The sequence below is a fragment of the Bacillus rossius genome (assembly GCF_032445375.1).
Source record: "Bacillus rossius redtenbacheri isolate Brsri chromosome 4 unlocalized genomic scaffold, Brsri_v3 Brsri_v3_scf4_1, whole genome shotgun sequence".
In the NCBI taxonomy this organism is placed as follows: Eukaryota; Metazoa; Arthropoda; class Insecta; order Phasmatodea; family Bacillidae; genus Bacillus; species Bacillus rossius.
This window is the reverse complement of record NW_026962010.1, coordinates 18133499-18160452: the sequence shown is the minus strand read 5'-3', so window position 1 is coordinate 18160452 and position 26954 is coordinate 18133499. Positions and strand designations below refer to the sequence as shown.

Here is a 26954-nt window from a genome sequence, read left to right as displayed (position 1 = left end):
TTACGAAGTTAATTCATACCTGAGGTAACATTTCAAGAATTTCTATCTTTCATGTTTCATGTTAGTCGCCATGACAGTTATTATGCCTACTAACAGTCAAGTTCACTTCTTATAACCAAAATAACTGATTGAAATGATAAAATTATCCGCTCCAATATTTTTAAACAATAATTTTAGCGTCTGATAATATTTCAAAATTTACGAAAAAATAATATCTAAATAGATACTGATTTGACTGTTATAACAGTTTTCGTCCATTATGGAGGCTGATAAGGATATGATTGAGGTTGAAGAAAAAGTAAAATCTTATGCCGGAATCCCTGAAGCAGAATTCGTGGTAAGAATTCTTCGTTCCTACAGTAACGCATATTTTCAGAAAACTTATGATTCGTGGAAGTATGTTGCGGGACCTGTTTGCCACCATGTCAAAATGTCCTTTTATGGCAGCACTTAACAGTTTTGAAAGTAGTGAGTTAAGTTTTAATATAACTTTGTATTTGGTATTTAGGGCACGTATTTAGTGTTAATGTGGTAGCGAGTCGGGACCCGTATCTTGTGACGGAAATAAGAGGGCTGGAGACGGTACAGCGCAAGGCTGCGAGATGGAATGAGCATGCGAAGAAGGGAAGGGGAAGAATGGGAGAGAGACGGTATTTCAGTGATGATCAAGGAGCTAGGGGAGGAAACACTACAGGAGAAGATACGGGTAGAAGGGCTGGCGAGATTGTTCACAGTTAAAGTTGATCAAGGGGGTTGTGTGCACAGAAGGAGAAGAGACCATGAGTGGAAGACAGGTAGTGGAGATGGACAGAAAGTGGGAAGCACTCATTCCTAGTATGGTCATGCCAGAAGATTCCTAACTATAAAGTGGGTTTCACACTAGCACATCACTCCAGATGTTCGTAACCTACAAATTTCTCCTGCATTTCTGGAATAGTTTTATGGTGCCTCTTATTCTTGATGAACATCAAAACCAATATCTGATGCTCGTGCAACAGACACATCACTAGAGATACGGAAATTTCGCGCATTCATTTAGTCGCAAGTTAGAATGCAAACCTTCACACTATCGCACTGTGTTCATGATTGGACAGCAGTTATTTGGACATGCCCCTCTACGACCGTGAGCCAACGATGCCCGGCTAGGAGAGAAGTAAGCGAATCAGCTAGTGCCAATTAACAAGTATAAAACTGTTCTTACTAAGAAATCAACCAATAAATAAGCAACATCGGTTTAACACACCTATAACTTTGAATTCTACCCTGAGGCCAGACAAATTCGCGAAATTTCCGGGTCTCTACACATCACTCTCCAGGATCATCACATTACATTACAATCCTCGTGAAAGCATTGTTTTAATCCACGTTACAAGTGCCCTGTACCTACTGGCTAGTGAATTGAAGATGTGGCAATTTTATTCATTGCAGTGTAAAATTAGGGGTCTGAACGGACTGCTAAATATCCATTTGGCCAGGAAAATGAATTATGGCTTCTGTAACGTTTAATAGGAAGCCCGCCTGCTTTGAGCGGACAACACAGCGTGGTTGTTATATATTTCAACTGGCGGTTTAGCCATTTGTTAAATTATTTCTACAAGTGGGAGTTGTAAAATAAAAAAGACACTTACTGCATATTTTATGGGAATTAAATTCATTTGAACTGATAGGCCCTAATAATGGAATTAGATTTAGTATAATTAAGAGTACTTATAAATCTGTTGCAAAAATTTTTCTACTAGTATGTATAGTCTCATTCTTTACTTTTTAATGGATATGTGTCCAAATCTGGATATTTGTTGTTAAATCTAAGTGAGAGCTTAAACTGGGGTGGGAATACTTCACTAACTGGTGCTCAACTGTTTGATGTCACTTTAGGGAGTTTCGTAGTGTGTGTGTTGAATTGCCTTATGTACGGGTGTTGGGTACCAAGGTGCTGCTGCCCTCAGTAATGTCATCATTTTCCTTCTATTTGACAATTCATGTTAATTCACCCTGCACCACAGAACGTAGCTGTGTTCAGGCTCAAAAACTTTGGGGCCCAGGGTACTCGTTGGAAGACTGAGCAGAAATGCCATTTGCTGTTTCACCCCAGCTGTACATTCTTCTAGACTAACTCGCCCAACGAGTAGTCACTCTGTTTTTGGCACCGCTCTTGTTTACTACTTTGTGGTCACCCTAAACTACTTGTACCACACCCCACACCTTGACCCAATTAGGCCTCCAGAACCTAATTAATCATTGTGTGCCTTCCATGGCAGTCTGCACCAACTCTGTGCTAGTTATCTCGGAGCAAATAGTGCACAGACACACACCAGTTGCCAATTTAATGCTTTATTGCTGTTCATTAGCCGGGTAGTCACTACTAGAATTTAGTCTCTAGATTAAGTTGTAAGTATAAAGACACTTTAAATCTACTGGCTGTTACAAATGAAAAACTAACTTTGTACTGATAACTAGATAACTACATTCATTATAGCCATTTTAATTTATAAAATGGCCTTGTATAGTAAAACTACACTTAGTTTTATTTCCATGCACACTTAAGGCTCTCTCTCATATGCTATATACAGGGTGTTTACTGACCTGGAAAACCTGGAAAAATCAGGGAATATTGTAATCAGGGAAAAATCAGGGAATTTTTTCAAAAATCAGGGAATTTTTGTTTGGTAGGTTGTAGTTGGCAATTTTTTTTTTTTGTTTATTGATCAGGTTGCATTAACGTAGCATCAAGTGTATCCCCTCCCATTTTTATTTTTGAATGGCAAATAATGAACAGTCCCCAACGTCCATTTTCGGATTCGGAAGTGGCGTCAAATCACGTGATACAAACTGGTTCAAGCTGGTCTGTTATCCTGCTGACGTACGTGCTGTGGCATATGCTTCCCACGTTCGGATTATACGGACAGGTGCATTTAATTTTAAGTATCTATGGATGCTCCTATCGTAAACTGGGCATTTTTGTTAGCTTTGAAAATACGTATCACAGACACTTTTGGTGAAGATTCGCCATAATTGCTAGAAATTGGTAGCTGTGGGCTTCATACGGTCCATGGTGCTTTCAAAACTGGAATTTCTGCTACACAATGGGACATTGTTAGTTTTTTGAGGCACAGTTACTTTTTCTTTAAGCATGTACCTGCATGGAGGGCAGCATTAGAATAACTGGATCAGAGCTTTTTCCCAAGAAATTTTGTGCAATCAGATGGTTAGAAAATACTGCAGTTGCTGAGCGTGCCATGAAAACGTTACCCCACCCAAAGAAATTTGTTAGTGAATTTTCTATTTCATCTGTCTCTTTCAATGTAGTGAAAAGTGCTCTTGAAGATAGTCTTCTAGAAGTAAAATTGACATTCTTCCACTCTTTAGCATCAGAGCTGGAATTGTTTCTTACAATGTTCCAAAGTGAAGCACCCATGGCATTTTTTCTCTATGATTCACTGGCAGACATTTTATTAACTTTGGCAGGAAAGTTTGTGAAACCAGAGGTACTGAAGAGCTTTAGGGACAAACGCAATGTATCTCAATTGGATGTAGAGAACCAGGAAAATCTATTGACTGCTAACAATATAAAGTTGGGTTATGCAGTACGCCATGTCATCAAGAAAGAGAAAGTACCAGAAAAGTCTGTCCTGTTACTGAAAAATGATGTTAGGACTTGTCCAAAGACAAGGTAAAAAAACTTCAAGACAAAATTCTCCTGAAGTACAAACATACCAAGGGAATTTCCTGCTTATTTCCATCTGTGGCTTTAAATTCGGGTGTGAGGAAACAGCGTGTGAAGTACAGTTTATAATGTTGTCTTCGAAACAGGTGGCTATCAGGACAAGAAGCTGATAACATTGAGTGATCATATCAGTTGGTATGTTCCTCGCAAGATTCTGAAGCACTCTGGATGCTCATTCTTAAGGCACATACAGTAGCTGCTAAAACAGGCCTTCTAAAGTTTGTGAGGATGATGTTGGTACTTTCCATGGAAATGCATCATTGGAAAGAGGATTTTCAGTGAATTCTAATCTGCTGACTGAAAACTTGCAGGAAGAAACACTGATTGCACAAAGACAAGTGTACGACTTTGTTCAACGTTCTGGAGGTGTAGAGCATGTTGATATCAACAAGTCCATGTTACAGTATGTAAGAAATGCTAGTTGTAGGCGTAAGGAAGCCCTGCAAACAAAACAAAAAGAAAAGGAAGCTGCAGACAAGAAGAAGGCAGAAAAAAGAAGAGTTGAAGAGGAGATCAAGGCATTGCAGTTTAAGAAGGCTCTAGTGTTGGATTTGGCTCGTTCTGAAGCAAGTGCAATAGACGCAAAAGTTGAGTCACTGCGAAATTGACGGGAGCTTCCTTTTACTAATGTTTTTTGCAAAAGTAATTGTGTGAAATATTTGTAGCAGCATGTTTTATTTGCCATCAATTGAGTCACTTTGGCCACGTCTGGAAGAAGGTAATTGTTTTTACTAATTTAAGTAAGTTGAAATACTTTGAAACCCGTCAATGTATTGTTATGCAGTTTTTTCAGTTTCGTGGAATGTCGTAATTGTGTTAAAGAAAACCTGGAAAAATTCAGTTTTAGACCTGGAAAACCTGGAAAAATCAGGGAATTTCATTTACTAGATTTGGTAGACATCCTGTATATATCTCACACGTAGTGTGTCATTATTGTTTTTATTTATTTATTATTTTACATTCTGTGGATCCCTCATGAGCATAAGCTCTGGGATATAGAACAAGTCTATTGCACATGTACATACAAGAGGGAACCCAAAAAAAAAATGGATTTTTGCCATAAAAAATATATTTATTGCCCTTTTAACAAAATTACTTAAGTCACCTTCAAAGTACTCTCCATTAGATGCAATGCACTTGTCAGGTCTTTTTTCCCCACTGTTTGAAGCACCTCTGGAACTCTTAAACTTTGATATCCTCCAGTACCCTTTGCGAAGCTGTTTTTACCTCCATCACATCAAAACACTTTTCTTTTAGATTTATCTTCATTCTCGGGAACAGGAAAAAGTTGCACGGAGCTAGGTCTAGATAATACCGAGGGTGGAGAACGACAGACTATCCCTGAAAGGCCAAATAGCAGTTCACTCATAAGGCTGTGTATGCAGGGGCGTTGTCGTGATGAAGGAACCAGTCACCTGATTGCCAAAGTTCTGTGTTTTTCCTCTGAACATCCTCTTGCAAATGTCTCAAAACTTCCAAATAAAAGTGCTGGTTAACAGTTTGGCCAGGGGCAACAAATTCCCGGTGCACAATTTAATGAACATCATCTTACATTCGACCTCACTTGTCTTGCTGTTTTTGGTCTGAGGGAGTTAGGAGTCTTCTTTCTACTGGCTTGACGCTTGCTTGGTTTCTGGGTCATACCCATAACACCAACTCTCATCACATGTAATGACTTTGGTGAAAAAGTTTCGATCAATTTCAAACTCTTTTTTCATGTCTTGGCTCAAATTCAATTGAATGTTTTTTGATCGTGTTTGAGGAGGTGAGGAACAAATGTAGCAGCAACATGTCACATGTGCAAATCCTCAGTTAAAATCCACTGGCATGAGCTCCAACTCACTCCTGTCTCTTCTGAAATATCGTCGATCGTTGAACGATGTTCCTCATTGATTTTTTTGTGGAGTTTTCCTAAACATTTTCATCATTTCAAGAAGTTGAAGGGCACCCAGAATGAGCATGGTCTTCAACACTCATTTCACCACGTTTTAAACCCCCAAATCGCTCGAAAACTTGTGTAGGGGCTCATAGCTTTCTCCTTGAAAGCTTGTTGAAGCATTTGGCAAGCTTCCGTTGCTAATTTTTCAAGTACATAGTAAACAAAATTTTAAACACACTCTTTGTTCTTTTAAATCTGCCATAACGACTTCGCAGGCGAAACACAGAACAGTAAGAAAAAAATAATACTACAATTAAACGTTAACGTACAAACTGATGCCGTCTGGGCAGCTGTTTAGTGATAGTATCTACTAACCCCATCTATCGAGAGAACTCTACTACGTCTACGAATGGCAGCAGCGCGCACTCAGTCCAGTTTTTATTTGGGTCCCCCCGTGTATATGATACATGTTACATATCTATATATAATACATACATCCTTAAATACAATAAAATAAGCTTAACACTAAAAAAATGTACAAATGTACATAAGCAAAATTTAAAAAAAAATTGCAAATTTAACAGAATCAATAAAATTTACTAAACACTATTGATTTATTGCAGAGTGACACCTTTATTATGAAGAATTTTTTTTATTTCCAGAAAAAAAGAAAAAGAAAATAATATGAGCACCAGGTAGAAGTAATGAAATTAAACTAAAATTTTAAGTTTTTGTAAGTATTTAGAAGTATTAGAAGCTAACTTTTATTTGAGAGCTGTTTCTAAAATTATCTGCAATTGTTGTTCTGCCACAAGTATTTTCAACAGATATTCAATTAGTGTAACATCCTGTGCTCCTGGCTTCCGTCATTGTGTCGTTGCTGGTGGCTTGGAATCAAGCAAGAATAACATCCTCAATCCACATAGTATAGTGTGTTCTACGAGCCTCTGGTTGTCTCCTACAATATTCCTCACCTGCTGTTTAACTATCTGTATTTATATATCTGAAGAGGGGTTATTGTGAGATTATGAATTTAGTTAACGTCAAGCATGTTTTGAAGATTGTTTAAAAGGTTAACGTAAGCGAAACTCACTTGTTACATCGGTGTTATCTTTGTGGTGTCTTCAGGATGACATTGATGCGTACATGACCCTGGAAACCAACAGTGGGGAGGTCGACAAAGTTCTCAAAAGGCTTGATGAGCAACACAGCAAGTACAAGTGCATGGAGTACAACCTGCTCTCCAAGAAGAGAAGGTACCTACTTCATTATTTATATGGTTAATAGCTCAATTTAAATGTCGCTAGTTCACGGTTAGATGACACATTTTCAGCAAGTCTTGCTTAATAAGTACTTTCAGTATCTTTTCACCACGTAGACTTGCATGTTGGAAATATAAAAATATATCTAAACAGAATAAACAAATTTTAGCAGCCATCAAATACACAAACAAAATCTTTTTCTGTGAAGTTAAGTATCTATGCTAGTAATCTATCTGGGTTCTATGCCCAGTTTGTGGGCAGTGATTTTTCTCAACAGTTGATCTCAGAAATGTTCAGATAATCCTGAATGACTGTAGATGACTAAGGCCACAGTTACAAAGTACGTAAGTACTTCATTGGAATGTGTTTAACTGAGTAACTGGTTACAGTTTTCATTCAGGATTATATCTCATTCATATTAAACAAATTTTGCTAGTTCTTCAGAATGACATATCTTCTATGCTTGCTTGTGATTAGCTATCTAAATGTCATCAGAAAAATTAACAGGTTAATAAATCATATGAACTGATTTGTGTTGTGTAAGTGAATGGCAGTACAGAATATTAAACATAGCAATCTATTCTTGCAGTAAACAGTCCATTTCAATGTAACCTGAGAAGCACTTTCTTTTCACTGAAGCAAGTATTTTGAATATGGTTAGTTAGACAGTCACAAATAGTTTTGCTGTACCGTATAACCATCCATGTTCAAAGTATCCAACTGTTCAGTTGTGTTTAGTGAAATATCCCATTTCTTTCACTCTGTATCTTATTACACCACCTGTATCAGGCTGGAGAAGCTATGTATTCAGTGCTGCCAAGTATTATGGTATTATCACATAAATAGAGACATTTAATGACAAGTAGGGGAGTGCGAATATTTGTAAATGCAAATAGTTGTGATTAGCAATTAATATACGATTCACATTTGGAGGTCGATTATCAAAAAAATAATTACTAATATTTACATGAACATGTTTAGTTTCTAGTGGTTCAAAGTGATTCGTGTTTCATCGAATTTTAATGTTGTCGTTTCTAATCTACCAATATATTCGTATTAACGTTGACGTCGACCGGAGCTTTGCCCCTTTAAGCCTGGTCAGACTCCGCACCCTTTGTCCCATGGCATCCCTAACCACTCCTTCCTGGCATTTTCACCGCCGACACGAACACGTGTGTTGGAATGGCGTGCCGTAGCTTCAGTACTCCTTCCCCTTACATAATTACAAACAAAATTGTAAACCTTTTTCTTTTATCCTAAGCGTTTTGTGGCACGGCATATTGGTCGGGAAGGTTTTGTTTAATAAATCTTGTATTTAATTTTGCATAAAATAAAGACATCATCAGACATTCCCGAGGCAGCCCTGAGTCCGGCTGAAGCTAGATTTTGTTTTAAAATTAATTTTTGACGTGACAACGTCTAATAAATCGATGAACGCCGGCTGCACACACAAAAAAGTTTTCCACTACGGATGTCCCACTACAGATGTGTCCTGTTTGCTCATTGTACGCATGCGTGGCATATATCTTCCACTCGGTTGGAACAACCATCGATTTGACTTTTCAATCATATTTTCGTCCTTTGAATTATTAATATTATGTAATTTAACGATCGTCCACCGATTTTCAACACAATCGGTACAGTTATTTAAAAGTAATGTTGAATATTCAAATATGTTTTGAACCAACAATGGTGTTTTACAGTTACACACAATAATTCAAATTACACCCGGTATCTTTTGCACAATGTTTTAAAAAATATTGTAACACATTATAAATAAGTATGGTGTTTTTGGGATGCGTATTTGTTTTAAAATCGTGTTATAAAAACGAAATAATATTATCCCCTACCATGAACAAAAATTTTATAAATATTATACATACAATCTGAAACTAATATTTTTCAAGTATGGTCTCGTGGTTGTGCGGTCAGCATCGCTACCTTCCAATCCAAAGGTTGTTAGTTCGAATCCCGGCAGCTGCAAAAAAAATTTTTGTACTTGTAAAAATAAATACGGCGCACGTAACATTTCAAAAGTAATAAATATATTTGAATTAATGAATGCAAATAAAAGTAAATTTATTAATTAAATTGTTCATTTCATTTTACTCCTTTGTATCCATACAAAATAGTGATAATTCAATAATAATAATTCAATTTTATTCATAAAAGTATGCAGAGGTAGATTTTATCATACAAAAGATAGAAACATTAAAAAAAAAATTCTTCCTCAAAGAATATATTTTTAATGCCTAAATGGTTTGGTTGCAAAAACCTATTACGGCTCAGTCTCAGGCCGAATATGATATTTCCTTTTCTTCTTGATCAATCATTTCATCAATGTTTTGTTATGACGTCACATTAAACTATCGTCCGTAAACCGACTTTACAGACAACCAATTTTTTAAATTATTATATGTGTTGATCTTTCTAGCCACGAGAAAGCGCGAAATAATTGTACGGGTGTTTTCTGTGCCTAGTTTTTAACTACCCTTGGCATGCAATTATAAAAATGAAACTGTAGTTTGGTTCGGCGCAAGAGACGTCATGTGGCTCGTACAGAGCATTCGCTCGCCCTAGTCTGTCGTCATCACCGGCCGAGAGCAGACGCACCAACACCCCGGGACCTCACCGCTTGTATTCACTGATAAGTAGTTTTCCATTCATGTTCTTAAGTCTTTAAATCTTTTTACGTTTCTCCTCGGAGCTACTCTCGGTCGGCGGGCTGTTTAAATAATTATTCTTATTACTCACACCGCAACACAAACTGATTCATGTGTCTGGCTTTTTAACTGTTTAAGGAACAATGTACATGGGAACATATAACTTCTTAATAAACTTAGACGTGTGATTTAAATGGTGGTCCTTTCTTCGTTTGTCCATGTGTATAACATCTACTCCATGGCGGCATGTGGGACACCCTGAGAGCTCACTGCGTTAATCCTTAAAGCATGCCCGACACTGAGAGCAAGCCAGGTCTTGGCAATTGGTGTGCAAAATTTAGACGGTCCGAATGTCGCTCCCACATGGGCGACGTCACGCCCCGAGAGAGGTCTCCACCGGGTCCATGTGCCCTTTCATACTGTAGTTCTTTTATCAAAGTAAACCAAGCCCTCTAGCCCAGACCTCAATGTGTACCGCAATGCATGTTTAAGCAGTTTATTCGGAGACATTAAATTAACAAACTTAATAAAATGAACACGCAGTAGCTTGTCAGTAGTAAATAAACACGATGCCATTTCCAAATTAAACAGAATGTTAGCAGGAATGCCAACACCTACTGTACTGTTTAATGAACATTTTCTGTCATTTATAGAATGTTAAAATAAATATTCAAAACATTTAATTTTGAGTATAATTTTTTTTAAATTTCTTTTATCACAATTAATCACTGAGTTTTGTCTGTCACCACTGTTTGAGATTACAACGAAATTAATTTCCCATTTTTGCAATTTTTTTTTTTTACCATTTGGTATTTTGGTAACCCAATGGAACAATAACAATAAAGTCTTCCGTCTTTCATGTCGTCTTTATGATGAAAATTGGTACATGGTTTGTTACCACATAAAAAATGCTATGAACTGAACCATATATTTTTTTGTAGAAGTTTTGTTAATTACAGAAAAAATACCTATGAAAATCCGCCAAGGTACGTGGATTCAGACATAATATTTATCTATGTGTATAGTCATTGTCCTTGAGTGTTGGGTGAGCCTAACCTCTGTTGTGTCCGTTAAAAACCTTTAAACTGAGATTTATATTTTTAACATGATGTTTATCAAAGTTTATTACCATAAATTGATAGGCAGTGATAACTTGATATTAAAAACAACTTAAAAAAAAATGGTTTGCCATTATTTTTAAATTTTGTCAATTTGTTTCACTGTGGTGTCTAGTTTCTTTCAAATTAAGTTTCAAGAACAGCAAATGAATATGACATCTATTTGACTTCGAAATTATTCGCAATTGATTCAAAAATGTTACCATTCAATTCCTAAATATTCAACCACCAAAATCCACTATTCCCACACCCCTTATGACAAGTCATACATAGGGCACATTAATTTTGTTAAAATCCAGTTTTTCAGCTTATTAGTTGTGCTATAAAAACAAATTTGCCCCTGAGATTCAAGAATCCAAGCATGAAATTCTTGCAGTATCAGAAGTACAAATCATGATACTGTATGCCTGATGTGTGTAAATTTGAAACTTTATAGCGAATGGAGTGGCTTATTACTATATAAACATTTTAAAAATAGTATAGTATTGGGCATGAATATTATTGTGTTTATTTTATGTATGTTTTTTTGTATGCTTAAATGTGATTTCTGATGGTTTGCCAGGAAGTTGGATGCATTGCATAGGCTATTAGGTAATAGTGTTCTATAATTAATTTTTATAGCTATTATTTTTTATTATAAAAAATATATGTTTTTATTAACTGTCTTATCGTTGTACACAGAATGTTGATATTTTGTAAACATTTTAGTGTTGCAAAGTTTCTTTGTCTCCTTCACCTATATTTTCCTTTTCCACATGTGTGTTATCTGATTAAATAAGCTAGGTAGTTCCAAATTGACGTTTCCCAATATGCCTTTGCACAGTGGTTTTTGTATTGTCATGGCACTAAGGTTATGTATTGCATTTATTTAAGTGGCAGTCATTGTAAAGTTTACATTGCGTACATAATTGAATGTATAATTAAGTTCTTAGAGGTGGGTACATGTGTTGTGCAGTGCTGTCAGCAGCCCAAGTGAATGCCTCGCTGTCTCTGGTTCAGGTTACGGGTGCAGATCCCCGACTTGGAGATGTCGCTGGCGATGATCAAGTTCCTCCAGAAGCAGAACGAGTCTCCCAGCGACCTGGAGATGGAGTTCCTGTTGTCGGAGCAAGCGTACGTGAAGGCGACCATCCCTCCCACCGACAAGGTGTGCCTGTGGCTGGGTGTAAGTATTGCATCTGCCGTGTTCCTTGGGACGCGCATATGTACGTGCTTCATGTACATTTGTCTTTCTCAAAAACTGATCTAGCTGAATTTAGGTTAAATTTACAGAATAGATATTTTCAAGGGTGAGAAGTTGGCCTGTGCGAAGTTTCGACTAAACAAATTCAATTGAAGCTCCTTTTAATATTTTATTTGACTTTGCCAGGTAATTTGCTGTTCGTTTTGTTTGAAGCTTTGCAATTGTTCCAAAGCTTAAAAACATTGGCAGCCTAAGATTTGCTCATGTAAATAATTAGATTTTTTTTATGTTTTGCTTGAATAAAGTTGGTTATTTACAAAATTCAAAAGGTGACGCACTGTTTACTTGTATGAATACCCAATATTAATATTATGTGCATGGTTATATTATAATTTTTATTGAGGAATGTTAAATATAAGGCCCAATTAATTGATTAATCACTTAATCAGTTCAAACATTACCAATGTTAAACTTTTTTTTTTTTTTACTTCAATCCTGTTCTTTATAAAACAAGTGTAATAAAACTTTGCAGAGAACAATGTTTGCAATTCGAATAGACTTCACAGACCTGGTGAGAAATAATCTCCCTAGGTCCTGACTCCAAAGGAAAGAAAAATTACGTTAAATTATTTATATTTAAATATGTTTAAACAACGGTACAAACTCAAAAATAAATAAAATACTACTGCTTGGTCATAGAGGTGGCCAGTTGTCTGGTGTGTTGACAGGGGGGCCGTGGTGGCAGAGCACTCAATCACTCACCTTCAGTTTCTAGGAGTGCTTCAGTTTACCCCCACCATTGCACTCCCTCTATTCCATTTCACCGCCCCGTCCCCCTTCTTATCTTTCTGCTTTGACTTCAGTGTTGACGATATCTCACCATACACTGGTGTATGTTTGACGAGATCACAAGCACGTACAGTAAAAGTCCATTATAACGTAAATTTATAACGGCGCCAAAAGTTTATGTTATAGCGAATTTTCGTTATAGCCAAAATTAAAAAAAAAAATCTTATTTTTGTAGCATTTTTAAAATATATTCTTTTTTCGCTTGTTTTACTATGGAAATTCACAACAAAAGTAAAGGAAATATACATAAAACTTACTAAAATAACATTTTTAAGCTATATCAGCACTTGCCGACTACGAAATATGAGACCGCGTGGCCGTGATAAGGCCGTCACGCACATCGTGGCTAAGCGCACAGCTGTTTGTTTACATGGCGACGGGCGGGCGGGGTCACGCAAGATCTTGCCGGCCGCTTCCTGTCACTTTGACCGCAGCTGGTTTGCTGGAGACATGTGCGCTAAGCTGATGATATCGAGTGCATATTTGCGGAGTTTTGAATACAGAAACAATTTTAAAAAATCTCTAATTACGTTAAACAACCATACAAATTATTTAAATAATTTTTCCGGCAATTGGTCAGTAACACAAAAATAATCACTCGTACAGACCCTTGGAAAATAACACAAAATTAAAAATTGCTTTTTAAAAAATGAATCAATTTTCGTTTGCCTTGATTTCACTAGACTTTCGGACAAAATAAACGACTGAACCTCTTGGAAGTTCATCAAATCTTTCGTCGAAGCATTTGTATGCTGATAAAAACGACTGATTGTGTCGAGTGCCTCCATCATTGACGTTTTCGACGGAACAGATATGTCACTTGGTTCGTCGTCATTATTGTCATCATCTTCAGACGCCGCTTCGTTTTGATTAGAAGAGACGAGCTCGACAAGTTCCGTGGTCGTCAACTCCCCGCACGCTTACGATGCAAGTTTGAGATGAGTTATGCTCATTTACGGGCTACAGTCGGCGTGATTCTAAATAAGTAATGCTCGCAGCGGGGCCCTGTCTTGCTTTCGTCGCCGCGAGGCAAGCTATGCTCGCTGTGGAGCCCCACCTTGTGCGGTGTTGCCAAGACGGCCACATCATGCGCGTTGTTTCATTTGCCGGACGCGTGGAATTGTGCGAAGCTGTTTCTCATTTATTAAGGAAATTGTAGATGTTTTCTCATTGTTTTAGAGCAAAATTACATGTGTGTAATCTATCGCTATAGCGAAAATGAGCCCACGCTGCATTAGTTATTTCCGAAATTTTTATCATACGCAGCATATGCAAACTGACGGTGCCGATGGCAATTATCGTTATAGCGGACTTTACGTTATAGACTGTATTCGCTACAACGGACTTTCACTGTACTTAACTGCTTATCAGGGATGTAGCCAGGAGGATGTCCATGGCATCTGAACCCCTCCCTTCCATGATACAAAAAAAGGCTAAAAGAGCATTACACAATTATAGCAACCTAGTTACATAAGGTTCCAGAGATATCATGTTAGAAGGTTTTTTTTAATTCTTAGTGGTCTACAATAATGTATATTCTCCCCATTATAGCCTGACATGACACACACACTCACACACACACACACACACACACACACACACACACACACACAGAGAGAGAGAGAAGTGGCAGGAAATGGGTTTCCAAGTAGTCTTTATTTAATTCCGGTCTGCACAAGTGTTTTTGTAAGCATTTCTGTCATACAAACTTGACATGATAGTTTTATGTACCCAATAATATTTATTTATGATATTTTTTATATATTCAAAATAATTGACTAAAGAACAAGATATTAAAACAATTAAATAAAAATCAAAGTATAAAGTTTTCTTTTCTCAAGCCAAATCATTGCTTAAAATTCTTTGTGTAAATGTTTGTGATTTACAAGTCCACTATGCCCTGAATTTTAGTCTGACAATCAGTTTTATTTTAAAATTCAACTTCAAAGAACTTAGTAATTAAAATTATAAAATGGTTAAACTGGACACCCCACCTTAACAAAATCCTGGCTACGGTCCTGTGCTCAATTGTGTTTAAACCAAGTAGCTTTTATAAAAAAAACCAAATGGTTTTTCTAAATGATGTATTTTTAATTAGAATATCATAATATTTTTTTAATGAAAGGTCTGATTCCACTCTAATAGCAACAAATTTTAGCTCATTTCACAGGAACAAAAAATGATATACTAATCAAGATCTTATCAATTAAATTATCTGAATAGGTTATAAATTATACCAAGCTAAATATTCCTGTAAAATTAAATTACCAATCGTAAAAGTGTAAAAAAAAAAATGAAAAAAATGAATTTATTTTTAAAAATAATTCTTATTCTGTAGGAAATCTCCGACTGTACACTAATCCCTCACCTAGCACGTCTTCAGATTGTGCAAATTCAGTTAGCGTGAGAGCATAATGCATCGTACAGTATTTAAGTATTTAAGACAAACAAAGTATAACGGCACGTAGATTGTCATGAAGGCCACACTTATGTTGGTTGCACTTTAGTTTTAAGCAAGTCAACTGTGCGCACAATTGTACAAAATAAGGACTCTATCAAATGTTTATATAAGTTTGATGCTGTTGGTTGTACTAGCTGCAATATATTTGACATTAGATACCAGAACAGAAATTAACAGATGATTCACATGGAAAAGGTTGTTAAATGAATGGTACAATGAAAAAAAAATCACGTGCCTGACTGGATTGTTGTGAACCAAGTGGTGGTACACGAATAAGCAGTAGAATTTTTGAAAAAATTAAAATGTAAATATCAGGACAGTAATATCGGTTTCACTGTCAGTAAAGGATGGTTTGGAAAGATTGTGGGCGGGCAAGTCACCCAGCCGACTGACAATAACTACCTCCCATTACGTGGTATGGTATTTGTCAATCAAAGTACGTATTCAATGGTAGGCTTCTAAAGATAAATGGTATAACATATTTATCGTTGAGTGTTATTCTATGCATTTATATTAGGTAAAAAAAATTTATTACACAGTTTGGAACATATTAAGTAAATTAGTCTTTGCTTTTTATGGAAACCAATGCTTCAGGAATACGTGAGTTTGGTTAACTTGAAAATTTTTAGGAACGCATTAGTCATGCTAAGTCAAGGATTGGTGTACTGTAAATTCCTATTCTGTGGGAAACACCCATTCTATGGAGAATACTCTTCCTGTAGGTAAATACCGGTTCTACTGTCATGTCCCAGTTAGATGTGCAGATTTGCTGGACTTCAGTTCTTTGATGTTATAACTTTCTGGTTCAGCATGAGTGGCAGAAAGCTGGATGTTGTATGTCTTTCACTTGAACATGCTGAGAACCCAAATAAGTAACATAATAAAAAAAGCTCTTTTAAACCCAAAAAAAACCCTGTTTTTTTCCAACCCTGGTTTAAGGTAAATGTAGTTCTTTGCCAACATAAATATATTTATTGCACTGAACAGAATGTCTCTGAAATTAAAAACAAGACAGATTATTCAACTATGTTGATGTCTCAAGTGCATGTATTTCTTATGACAGTTAGTACTTTGTAACTGTGTTTGAGTGCTGTGGCGTTGTGGTGTTGGCAGGCGAACGTGATGCTCGAGTACACACTGGATGATGCCTCGGAGTTGCTGGAGAAAAACATTGATTCTGCTAAAAAAAACTTGAGCCATGTGGAACATGATCTTGATTTCCTCAGGTGAGAATTTATTTTCTGTGTTTCTAGTTGATGGCCTCGTGATACATCTATAAGAGTTTTGCATTGAATAAAATCAATATTTATTTTATTTTTTTTACGTAATTCCTTAATGTCAAATTGTATCATAAATATTTTTTTTTGGAATATCTATATAGAATGTATACTATTTTATATTAAAAAAAATATTTAATACAGTAGAACCCCTGTCATACACTTTTCAACGGAGGGCACAAAAATGGTGTATGATGCGGGAAAGTGTATGAAAAGGGAATGGCAATAATAAAAAAAATTTTCAATCTAGCATACCAGCCCAATGTCAGATTAAACTTAAATACATAATGTGTAAATAATTGCATCATATTAATGAAAGATATGAATTAATCATTATATATACATATAATAACACTACCAGAAATGTAAAATACAGTCCATAATCAAGTAAAGCAGTCCTTTCTTGGAGAGGGGAAAAGTCACCAAGCCTAAATTATAATTTAAAAAATTAGGCTATTGTAAAAAGAAAAACAGAAATTTTTGCTGGTTTGTTTCATTTTACAAACAACTTTATGCAACAGAACAATTTTCAATAAAATTTTAACTTGAGAAACGTAAAATATAAAACAATCCGAACGTAAGAAAACAATAACAAACAAGTATATTCAGTTCAAAGATTAATGAATGCACAAAATATGAGATCCGTGCCTTGGTAAATCGCGTGCACCATTTTCAATATCATTCGCGCCACTAGTCTCGCTTGGTGCTGGCCATAGATGCTAATAGCGAAGTGCACAGTCTTCCCGATACTATCCATATCTATGGTGCGATAAAGTTATTTTCTTACGTTTGCAAAGGTAAACAATGAACGTTTTTCAAAATAAAAGCATTAAAACGTAGTTTATCAGGAGGAATATAACAACAAAATTTGTGAATTTTAGGACTTTTCCGCTTCGTAAAAACGTATGAAACGGGAAATTAAAGATTTTATAAGTGTATGTTCCGGGAAAGTAAACCATTGTAAATATAGAACTTTCGGCGGGACCAAAATTAATCGGCGTATGACACGGGAAAATGTATGAAACGGGAACGTATCATCGAGGTTCTACTGTATATGTTAACATTGAGAGATTTATCCCTAAAAAAAATACAGAGAAATGTGCTGAAATGTCATTAAATTATGTTGTATATAAAATACTACCACAAAATAAATTTTAAGATTTTTGAAGTAACTTTAAATTTAATATGTATGCATGTCTGTGAAATTGTTAAGTACAAAACAGCAGATAGATAATTGTTAAGAAATTTAATCCTGCCAACAGGTTGATTAGTGTAGAATATTTATCAACAAGTTTTTTTATATATAAAAGGGCATATTAAAAAAATTTATGTGTTTTAATAAGCTCTTGTACAGATTTTCTAATTGCATTAGTACTTAAATAATTTATTTAAACATTTTATACAATTGAATTTGAAGGAACAACATTGTGAGAGAGCCTAGTTGTATGTGTAAGTTGATTTTAAATGTAATAGGATTATTCTAATTAAAATAGTGATGGGTCGATTCCGATTCCGGAATCGGTCGGTTCCACCGATTCCAGTATAATCGTGGGATTCAGAATACAGTGGTTTTGGAATCGACCGTGACCGATTCCTGCATTGTTTTTAAGTTTGAAAAATACATCTCCTACGCAATGTAAGAAAATATTAAAATGCATGCAAATATAATTTTTAAACTACATAATACAATCTTTTTTTACGAAACTGATTTCCGTATTACGGCGATTAACGTAATTATTTACTTGCACCGCCATTTTCCCTACAGTACAAATGCAGTATCTACTTTCCCGCTTTAAGCGAAAGCATTTTTCGGAAATTACGTTGTAACAGCACTGCATTTAATAGTAAACCTTCAAAAATAATTAGACCAAACCATAATGTTTAAAGAAAATTATGTAAATGTAAACGGCAAGTAAAATAATGTAAACGTTAACTATTTGATCATGGCAGCTACATTTGCCATTTTAAACATCCTAATTTTTTGTTTGTGCTACCTGCCATGGTAAACCATACGGCCATAAACCAAATCTTTGGTGACGTGAACGTGAAAATTAAGATGTTTCACATCTCCGCACTTTAAACTTCAAAGAATTAAAATGAAATAATTTTTGAATGAGATTTTACCCAAATTCAGAGTGGATTACTGCGACTATATTAAAATAAGTTTAAAAGCAACATAACCAAATTGCTGTATATCGGCATTCTTGTGCGTGTTCAGCGATGCTCGTTTTACATTAGATATATTTTGGAAAGGCAGTTGGCTAATCTGAATTTCCAAACATTGCTGCTGAAACGTTCGTAAATTTTTATTACCAAACATAAACATTCTTTTTAAAGTAGTTGTGTTAGTTAACAGAATTGTTTCCGATAAATTTCTGAAATGAATTGAACATTAACACGCGATTATTTGAAGAGTTTAAATATTTTGTGTAAGAAAATCTCACCATAAAATGTAGAAATTTTGAGATGCTAAAACATGCACATAACTTTCTTACTCAAGAACCGAAAATTTATTTCCTCTTTACGGTTGTGAAGAACTGCAAGACTGGATGGATTTATTCTTTTCACCAAGTGAGATAATTAAGTTCTAGGTAATATATTAAGACGTAAGCATCTCTGACATTTTATTTTAATGTGGTGCATATTTATTTCTTGTCATTTCCATCATAATGAGATAATAAAGTTTTATTTTTACATTTCCCTCTTTTTATTTATTTTTTTCGCCCTGGTCCCTTGAAATATGTATAAACAAGGTTATATTGTCATTTTATTTGGATCATTATTTAGTTGTGCTTGAAAATTAAATTCTTAACCTAACCATACGAACCTCTTTTTTTACAATTAATTGAATTGATAATGTAAGGTATCTAAAGTTGGTTAAGTTATAACATTATTTACAATTTACGTCATAAGACATCTTTGATTATTGGCAGTGTTTGAACACGTGTTTCATCTAACTATATGCAAGGTTAAAAGGCCAAATTGTGCTAGAAATTCAAGGTAGCGTAACTTGATGGTAATGAACTATGAACATACTTTTTAACATTATATACGCTGTATATAATGTCAATTTATGCACAGAAAATGAAACACAACACAATTACATTTTTAAAATCATAAACAAACTTTTTTTTTTCTGATTATATTACTCTGTTGAACATTGTCAGATAAAAATTAAGGAATCGGGTTCGAAGAATCGACCCTTTAATTTAAGAATCGAAAATGGAATCGGAATCGGTATATTTTTGGAATCGGCCCAACACTAAATTAAAAGTTAATTAGAGCTGGGCGAACTTTGATTTTTTATCTTTGAACCGAACGTGTGGAAATTTTTTTGAACCGAACCGAACCCATAACAAAATTACTGAGCTCAAACTTGAAACGAACCTTGTTAAAATATTCCTCATTGTTTGCAATAACAATAAGTATTCCGGTCAGATTTTGCTTCAAGAACTTCTGTTTTTGATTCTGGTTTCAGTTATTATAAAAGTGAAAGAAAAAAAAGTTATATTCCTAATTGATAAACTAAAAAATGGATGAAGTTTGCAATTTATCCTGGATCATCAAATGGCATTTGGAAATGGTAATTCAACAACAAAGAGATGAAAACATCCTTTGCAATAGCCTAAAACTTTATTTTAAAAGTATTTTTGAGCTAACTACAAACCATGGAGTAGGTGAATTGCTGCTGGCTTCCAGGTTCTGGGGGCGATGATACATGCCCATCTTCTAGTTCATCATTATCAGCGGCCATTTAAATATTTTTTCTTACAATTCTAATGCAATTTGTTTTTAATAGCCTATAGCTTTGTTTCATAATGCTATAAAAAAAATTAATATTCATTGTTTATGATGTAGGGCTGTGTGCAGTGACAAGGCGTGAAGTTTGCAGGAGGGGAAGCAACAATCCCGATCACCCTTGGGTGGTAAGGGGTTCCTCCCCCAGAAAAAAAATTTGGATTTCAAATTGCAAAATGGTGCTATTTAAGTCGTTTTCATATCTGGAAATCGAACATATCGCCGGTATAAATATTAATTTATTTTATAATAAATTATTTTTGTGAAAAATGTAAGGGTTCTAACCCACATCCCCCCTGGCTTCACACTTGACTTACATTATTTTGATAATAGAAGAGACTACAATTATCTACCTATTGTGTGGGAGTGTAGTATCATCCAGTGAATGGTACTTAATGTATTCATGCCCAAATCATGCAAAGCACTTAAAAATAACAATGACCCAATAAAAATTTTGTATTTATTGCTAGAGCTGTACCAATTCAAAAAATTTTGCTGATATGCCGATACAACTGTTGCTGAATCACCGATTCCAAACCGATTCTGGAGAAAACACATTTTGGTTAAAATATTTTTATAGATTTACTTAGTTACCCAAAATAACTTATTCTAAGAAAAGCATGCAATGCAAATGCACATGTATTTTAATTTATAAATGGAACATAACCTCTCTTTTTTAACTTATATTTTTAGCTTGTTTTCATTTGTTTGTTGATGACCTGTTAGTTGATTATTTAAACATGAATTTATTAATGGAGGGTGGAAAATGTAATTATTTAATGCTTAATTAAATAAGATAAGATTATTTAATAATAGGTAACTATGAAATATATTGATTCACAAAATACTAATTTTAATAAAATTAATTTAAAATGTGTGAAATTTTGAGACTTTGTATGTACATGTTTACAATCCAAGGACAGGAATCCCAATAACCATCTTAACATATGCGGTGGTGAAAATGTATGGTATCAAACTATCAAACATTTATACGTAAATGTGTTTCATGTGGTCGCTTTGCACAGGAAAAAGTAAAAGCAATTTACATTGTGTGAAATTCTATATTATTTGGTTATTATTCATTTATTCAATTACACAAACTTTATGTAAGTTAATTTAAAAATGTCTCCGTCATGATATTACGAAAATTTCTTTGCAGTTCAAGCAGTTAGTATTTTCCGTTGTTTGTAGTGGTAGCCATGCTCTAAATACATCAAGTTTTGGTTCTTATCTAACTGACGTGCTGGTGATATATTTATTTACGATGTATTAGATACAAGGGTGTTATTAAAACATTGGATGTTTAAATTCGATATGTACGGCTGGCACACGTAGCTAAGAAATGATGTTCAGAGTATGTAGTACTACGAAAAGTGAAAAGGGTACTGGTGGATTTGTATGATATGACAGGCACTTTGATTTTTAAATAATATCGGCCAAAAATGAGCAAGTGTATTGTGAATCAGCAGAAATGCCGATTCAACTAAATATTGTTAAAATCGGCTTCTGCCGATTCGTATCAGCACAGTTCTAGTCATTACCGTTAAATGTATACATCAGCTCAATTATTCGGTTTTTAGGGGATATGTCAGTCATATAATTTTTATTTTGAAAAACACGCAAAGCCAAAAAAATTATCCAATTCTTGCAGTCATATAACCAGGGTAGAAGACTATCTTTGTAAGTGCGTGATTGAAAATGCTGAGTGAATGTTTTTGTTTTTGTCTCCAGAGCTAGATGAGGTTGTAGGCCTGTTACTGAGGATTATTCAAATTTTTGGTGAAAATTGAAACCACTTAAGGACTGTTTATTAGTTATTCTATAACAGTTACAGTTACAATTACTGACACACGAGTCCTCCAAGACCAATGAAACACCGTTGCCCGAAAATCCAGTTGAGAAACCTCACTATTTGCTATTATTCTTGCTTAAAAGCATTCATTACAGCAGCATCCCGCCCACGGTATAGCCTGCCACACTACGCAGGCATTGTTCATATATTAGAATAAAAGTTAACTGTTTTATAGAACCCACTGTTCACTTAAACTAAAACAATCGTTTAAGAATATTGTAATACACACACTATTAATTCGTTAACCTTAAAACAATAATGTGTAAAATGTTCCCTCGTTAACATTTCACCCGTGGTTCTTAAACTGTTTTTTCATGACTGGACTCTGCAGGCAAAGCCGCTTCCAGGTCAACAGCATCGCACAAGTCTAGTTCGTAGTTCATTGTCGTACACCTAGATAGACACACCAGTCCAGCCGCGCACGTACAGTTACTAGCAGAGGTTTAGCAGGCAGCATTTTCCAGTGGCTTAGTATGGGCGGACTTCTCAGAGTGCAACACCACATACACTGCCAAAACCAACGTTGGGCGCCATAATCTGCGCGGAACCCAACGATGTGTCAAAGGGAAATTATTAATTATTTATTATCAATTTCCTAACATCTGTGGTGTCCTGCCAGGATGAACGAATTGAAGAGTGTAAATTAACCCTACTAGAATCCAAACTGAAAATATTTCTTGGTGTAACTATTTTATCTGTGGTAAATAATAGTATGTGGTATCTGTAACAAATGGTAGTGTATTATCAAAGTGTTGTTGTATCGTTGACATAACAATCATACAACATATTTGATTCACAGAATTAATAAGTCACACTACAGTATAAATAAAATTATTTGCTAATCTAAGATAATTGGAATTCTTTCAGGGGTTTTAGTTACTCATCAATCCAAGTGCAAAGTAGTAATCAAGTTCCTAAAATGAATATTTAGGCAAACATGTAAATCAGTTACTTTAGATCAAAAAAACTAAAAATTATCTCTCCTTTTAAGTTTAGTTAGAGTTGAAAGTTACAATAAGCTAAAGTCAATTATATATGAGTGTGCGCCGTTTAGTAATCAGACGGTGAGAAAACCTCTGGGTTTCAGTGAAAACATACTACACCAGAATAAACATCCTACTCAATAGTTACTACTCCAAAATGAATTCCAATCATGTACTACGTCTAAAACTAATACTGGGATCTCGGTATAATATACAATAAATTAAATTAGCCAAGTTAGTATGTATGCAGAATAGGAGTTACAATTTTAATTTAACTTTCAATTCTTTAAGTCTCTTTGAATGAATGATTGTTTATTAACGTGGATAGAAATCTTGAACGTAACGACGAAAGTTTATACAGCGACGTGACGGGACTGGGAAAAACCAACCTCGGTTTCAGCAAACCACACCAGGGAAAATAAGCAATACTCGGTGACCACTGCACGGCGCGATCAACGGACAGCGACCTCCATCACTCTCGTTACTGGTAGAAACAGTCCTTCGGGCACTCCTCTCGAACTGTCTCCTGGGGCTGGTCGTCGGACTGGCTCACGGATCGTCCTTCTCTGGATACTCCATCGTCGAGTTGAAACGTTCTTCCACACCTTCCTTCAGTCAGTCGTTGGACAGGACAGAAGTAGACTTGGACATCAAACCTTCATTGGATTTGTCGATTATTCTTTCGCAGGTAAATTTTAGATTATCCTCAAAATTATATATTCCTGGTATGTTCTTTTCTACACTTCGATATCCGCAGCTAATGGTTCAGGACTCGTTGATAATAACTGGTAATTCTTCGTAAATAATTTTATATAAATCCACTTAATTTCTTGCAAATATCAATATATCTTCTCTAATTTTCAGCAATCCAGCTTGAAATGTTTAATATCGTCATATTTCTTGTAGTAGGTATTTGGAGAATCTAACTTTAAAACGTGCTTACCGACGAACATTCTAAAAGAACATTTTCCTCTATCTTGTTAATAACAATGCGATTCTATAAATTTTGACAAAACATGAACTGTTTGTCCAGAAATTAAGTAATGAAAACTCCTATTCTTTACAAATGCAGAGAAAAAAAATGAATTAAAATAAAATTTAAGGTTTATGACCAAAGATAAAATCATAATCATAGACAAAGCAAAATACTTTTCAAATCACACACAATTGCATAGAATAAGCGAACCGTAATTTAAACTGATGAAAATGTTAAGCGTGAATAAAATAAATAAATCGATTTCTATAAAGTGTAGAATTTACCTTTATAATAGACACACCAGTCCAGCCGCGCACGTACAGTTACTAGCAGAGGCTTAGCAGGCAGCAGTTTCCAGTGGCTTAGTATGGGCGGACTTCTCAGAGTGCAACACCACATACACTGCCAAAACCAATTTAGTTTCTGATAGCATTTTCCAGCTAATATAAAAAATAAAAATGTAATATTTTTGTTGTTCACTGATAAAAGGAAGGGAAACACAGCTTCCACAGCTTCCATGAATACTTCATTTTTGGCTGAGCAGTTGCGGTTTTTATTGGTTGTGTTCCGGTTCGGTCTTACATCAAGAACCTCGGTTCTTAGTTTCACGTTGAGCATTTTTGGCTTTCATGTATATTTTTTTCTTCCTACAATTCAAATGTAATTTGTTCTTTATAGTTTACAAGTTTTAACGTACTTTGTTTTTTAACTCAATATGTTTCACTTGCAAGGTTTGTTTGTATTGTAATTGGCCTTTAACATATGAAGGCCAGAAATCATTACCTTCTAACTGGGAAAAAACAGTTCCACCAATATGTGAAAGGAACTGCAAAATGACATATTATTTCAACAGTTTTTGTGCCATGACAGTTTGTTCGGTTATTATTTGAAATTACTTCTCTGTTAAAAATACACATGGAAAAAGTACATATGTAGAGCCATTCACTTTGAACTTCAGGAATTCTATTTAAATAAACTGCTTTAATGAAGACAAAAATCAAAAGAAATTATAGCTAAAACTTTTTTCAAACCAAGATGGCATCTTTTGGTTCCTCATTGTAACTATAGGCCTACTCTATGAAATACATTTTTCATGTGTTAATACATCGTGGAAATGTGTTTAACTTTCCAGCATGATAAATGTATCGCTACGGGAGGTAACAAATGTACAAAAAATACTTGAAACTAAAAAGGATGATTTCAAAACCCGGTTCCGGGTCGTGTATTTTAAAGGAAATGAAACCAACTGAAAAATTGGGGAATCACTCAGCCCTAGACTTTAACATGTGCAACAGCCAGATATCATAACTTTACAATCGATAAACACTGGTACTGCCAACTTAATACATGTTGAAGCATACTGTGTCTGATAACCATACTCTTATGTCATATGTTTTGACATTGGTGACTGATAAAATGAGCCTTTTTTTTTTTCCACAGAATAAACATTATTTGAATGTAGAATATCGCAGAGTAAGAGAAACATACAAGAATATCCAAAACAGAAGGTTTCCAATGTTAGTTCCAGGTCTGGTAATTTAAAGGAACCGAAAAATCGGGGAACTGCACAGGCCTTCTAATTAAAGTTTAAGGCAGACACAAATTTTCAGACAATATTTGAATTTTTGAACTAAAAAAACAGGAAACTTCAAACTGAAGCGAACTCAATTGTTCATATTGAAAATCTAACTTCACGCAGCACTATGGCTAACTTCAAAAACAAAACAAAAAAACCAAAGAAGCTAAGAAAGAGAATTGACATCGTAGAAATATTCCTTTGTAAGCCTATGCAGTGTTATTATTTCTATTTTAACGTAACCATTGTTCAGATTAGTATAACTACGATTGTTGGCATTGTTGCACTGGAAAATGTATTACTAACCTATAATATTATGTACGTAGCCATTGATGGAGAAAAAAGTTTTATCAGAGTATAGCAGAAATAGAACTGAATCATTTAATTTTACTGCCACTTTTGTTGAACAAATAAACTAAGTCTTCTTCCTGACACTCTTGGAAAGAGATCATTAGCTGTTTTGTGTTCAGTTCTTCTTGGTGGTAAGGAGCAGTATAAAACTGAAACAGATTGTTATTTGTATGTATAAATATTTAGTTTACAAACATTTAGAATGTAAATATTTATGTTGTAAGTAAGTTGTAATAGAAATGCTAATTTCACATTAATAGATGATAAATTTTCCAGCCCCTACCAATAACAGGTATTGGCCACCCTCACATTAGTTGCTGTTACAAATCTGGAGTCGTGTGATGTTTTCAGGGACCAGTTCACGACCACGGAGGTAAACATGGCTCGCGTGTTCAACTGGGACGTGAAGCGGAGGAAGACTGCCAAAGAGGCAGCATCATGAACAAACTGCACTGCCATCATCGTCTCGTTACACCATCGTCTGATAATGGTTCTTTCAACATTGTGGAACGGGAGAAAGGACAGTTCATCTTTGGCTTGTTATTTAATACAGAAAACTTTTTTGTGACAAGTTCGTTATTCATTGCGGTTGTACTTCACTCAAGCTGCTTTTCTCCCTTGTCTACCAAGACATTGTATGCGTGTGCTAGTCATGCTATTCATATGTTTGTGATAAAAGGTGTTAATACTCATGATAAGTATTTGCATTACAATTGCAAATGTTTATTGAGTATTTTCAGCATGCGTAACAGACTGGAAAACAAGCTGCATATAAATTAGTTTTTTGCTTATGTTATCCTTACTAATTTATCGCAAAGTGGTTGTAAAATTTTGTTAATGCATTTGTAAAAAGGATTTAACTGTAAACAGAGCATAATACATTTATCATAATAAAACACGTTAAATAATATTTATCCAGGTTTGTTTCTATGGAATATGCAGACTATGTGGACAAAAATGATTAGGTGTGCTAATACGTGTTCATCCTCGTATAATTTTTGT

General features: G+C 35.0%; 2 protein-coding genes across 4 annotated transcripts in view; one reads left to right on the top strand and one right to left on the bottom strand.

Annotated features, from left to right (window-relative positions):
- Nucleotides 1-277, bottom strand: part of LOC134541630 (cullin-5) — a 49788-nt gene extending 49511 nt beyond the window's left edge. Inside the window, exon 1 of one of the 3 annotated variants that reach the window (XM_063385199.1) lies at nucleotides 20-277. In XM_063385199.1, the coding sequence (XP_063241269.1) occupies nucleotides 20-31 (12 nt within the window). In that variant the 5' untranslated portion in view covers nucleotides 32-277. The remainder of the gene's footprint in view (nucleotides 1-19) is intronic. The other 2 variants (XM_063385200.1, XM_063385201.1) reach the window with 2 other exon arrangements.
- On the top strand, nucleotides 226-26862 carry LOC134541631 (prefoldin subunit 3). Its single transcript, XM_063385202.1, has 5 exons — nucleotides 226-337; nucleotides 6732-6859; nucleotides 11646-11811; nucleotides 16253-16365; nucleotides 26304-26862. The coding sequence occupies exons 1-5, from the start codon at nucleotides 260-262 to the stop codon at nucleotides 26392-26394; spliced, it is 576 nt and encodes a 191-aa protein (XP_063241272.1). The 5' UTR covers nucleotides 226-259; the 3' UTR covers nucleotides 26395-26862.
- Nucleotides 26863-26954: the final 92 nt, after the last annotated feature.

What these genes read in the sequence shown, in the direction of transcription:
- LOC134541631 (XM_063385202.1), top strand. Translation starts at nt 260, where the DNA reads ATGGAGGCTGATAAGGATATGATTGAGGTTGAAGAAAAAGTAAAATCT. An exon ending in TCCCTGAAGCAGAATTCGTG is followed by an intron (nt 338 to 6,731) that starts GTAAGAATTCTT and finishes TGGTGTCTTCAG; the next exon opens with GATGACATTGATGCGTACAT. An exon ending in AGGTGTGCCTGTGGCTGGGT is followed by an intron (nt 11,812 to 16,252) that starts GTAAGTATTGCA and finishes TGGTGTTGGCAG; the next exon opens with GCGAACGTGATGCTCGAGTA.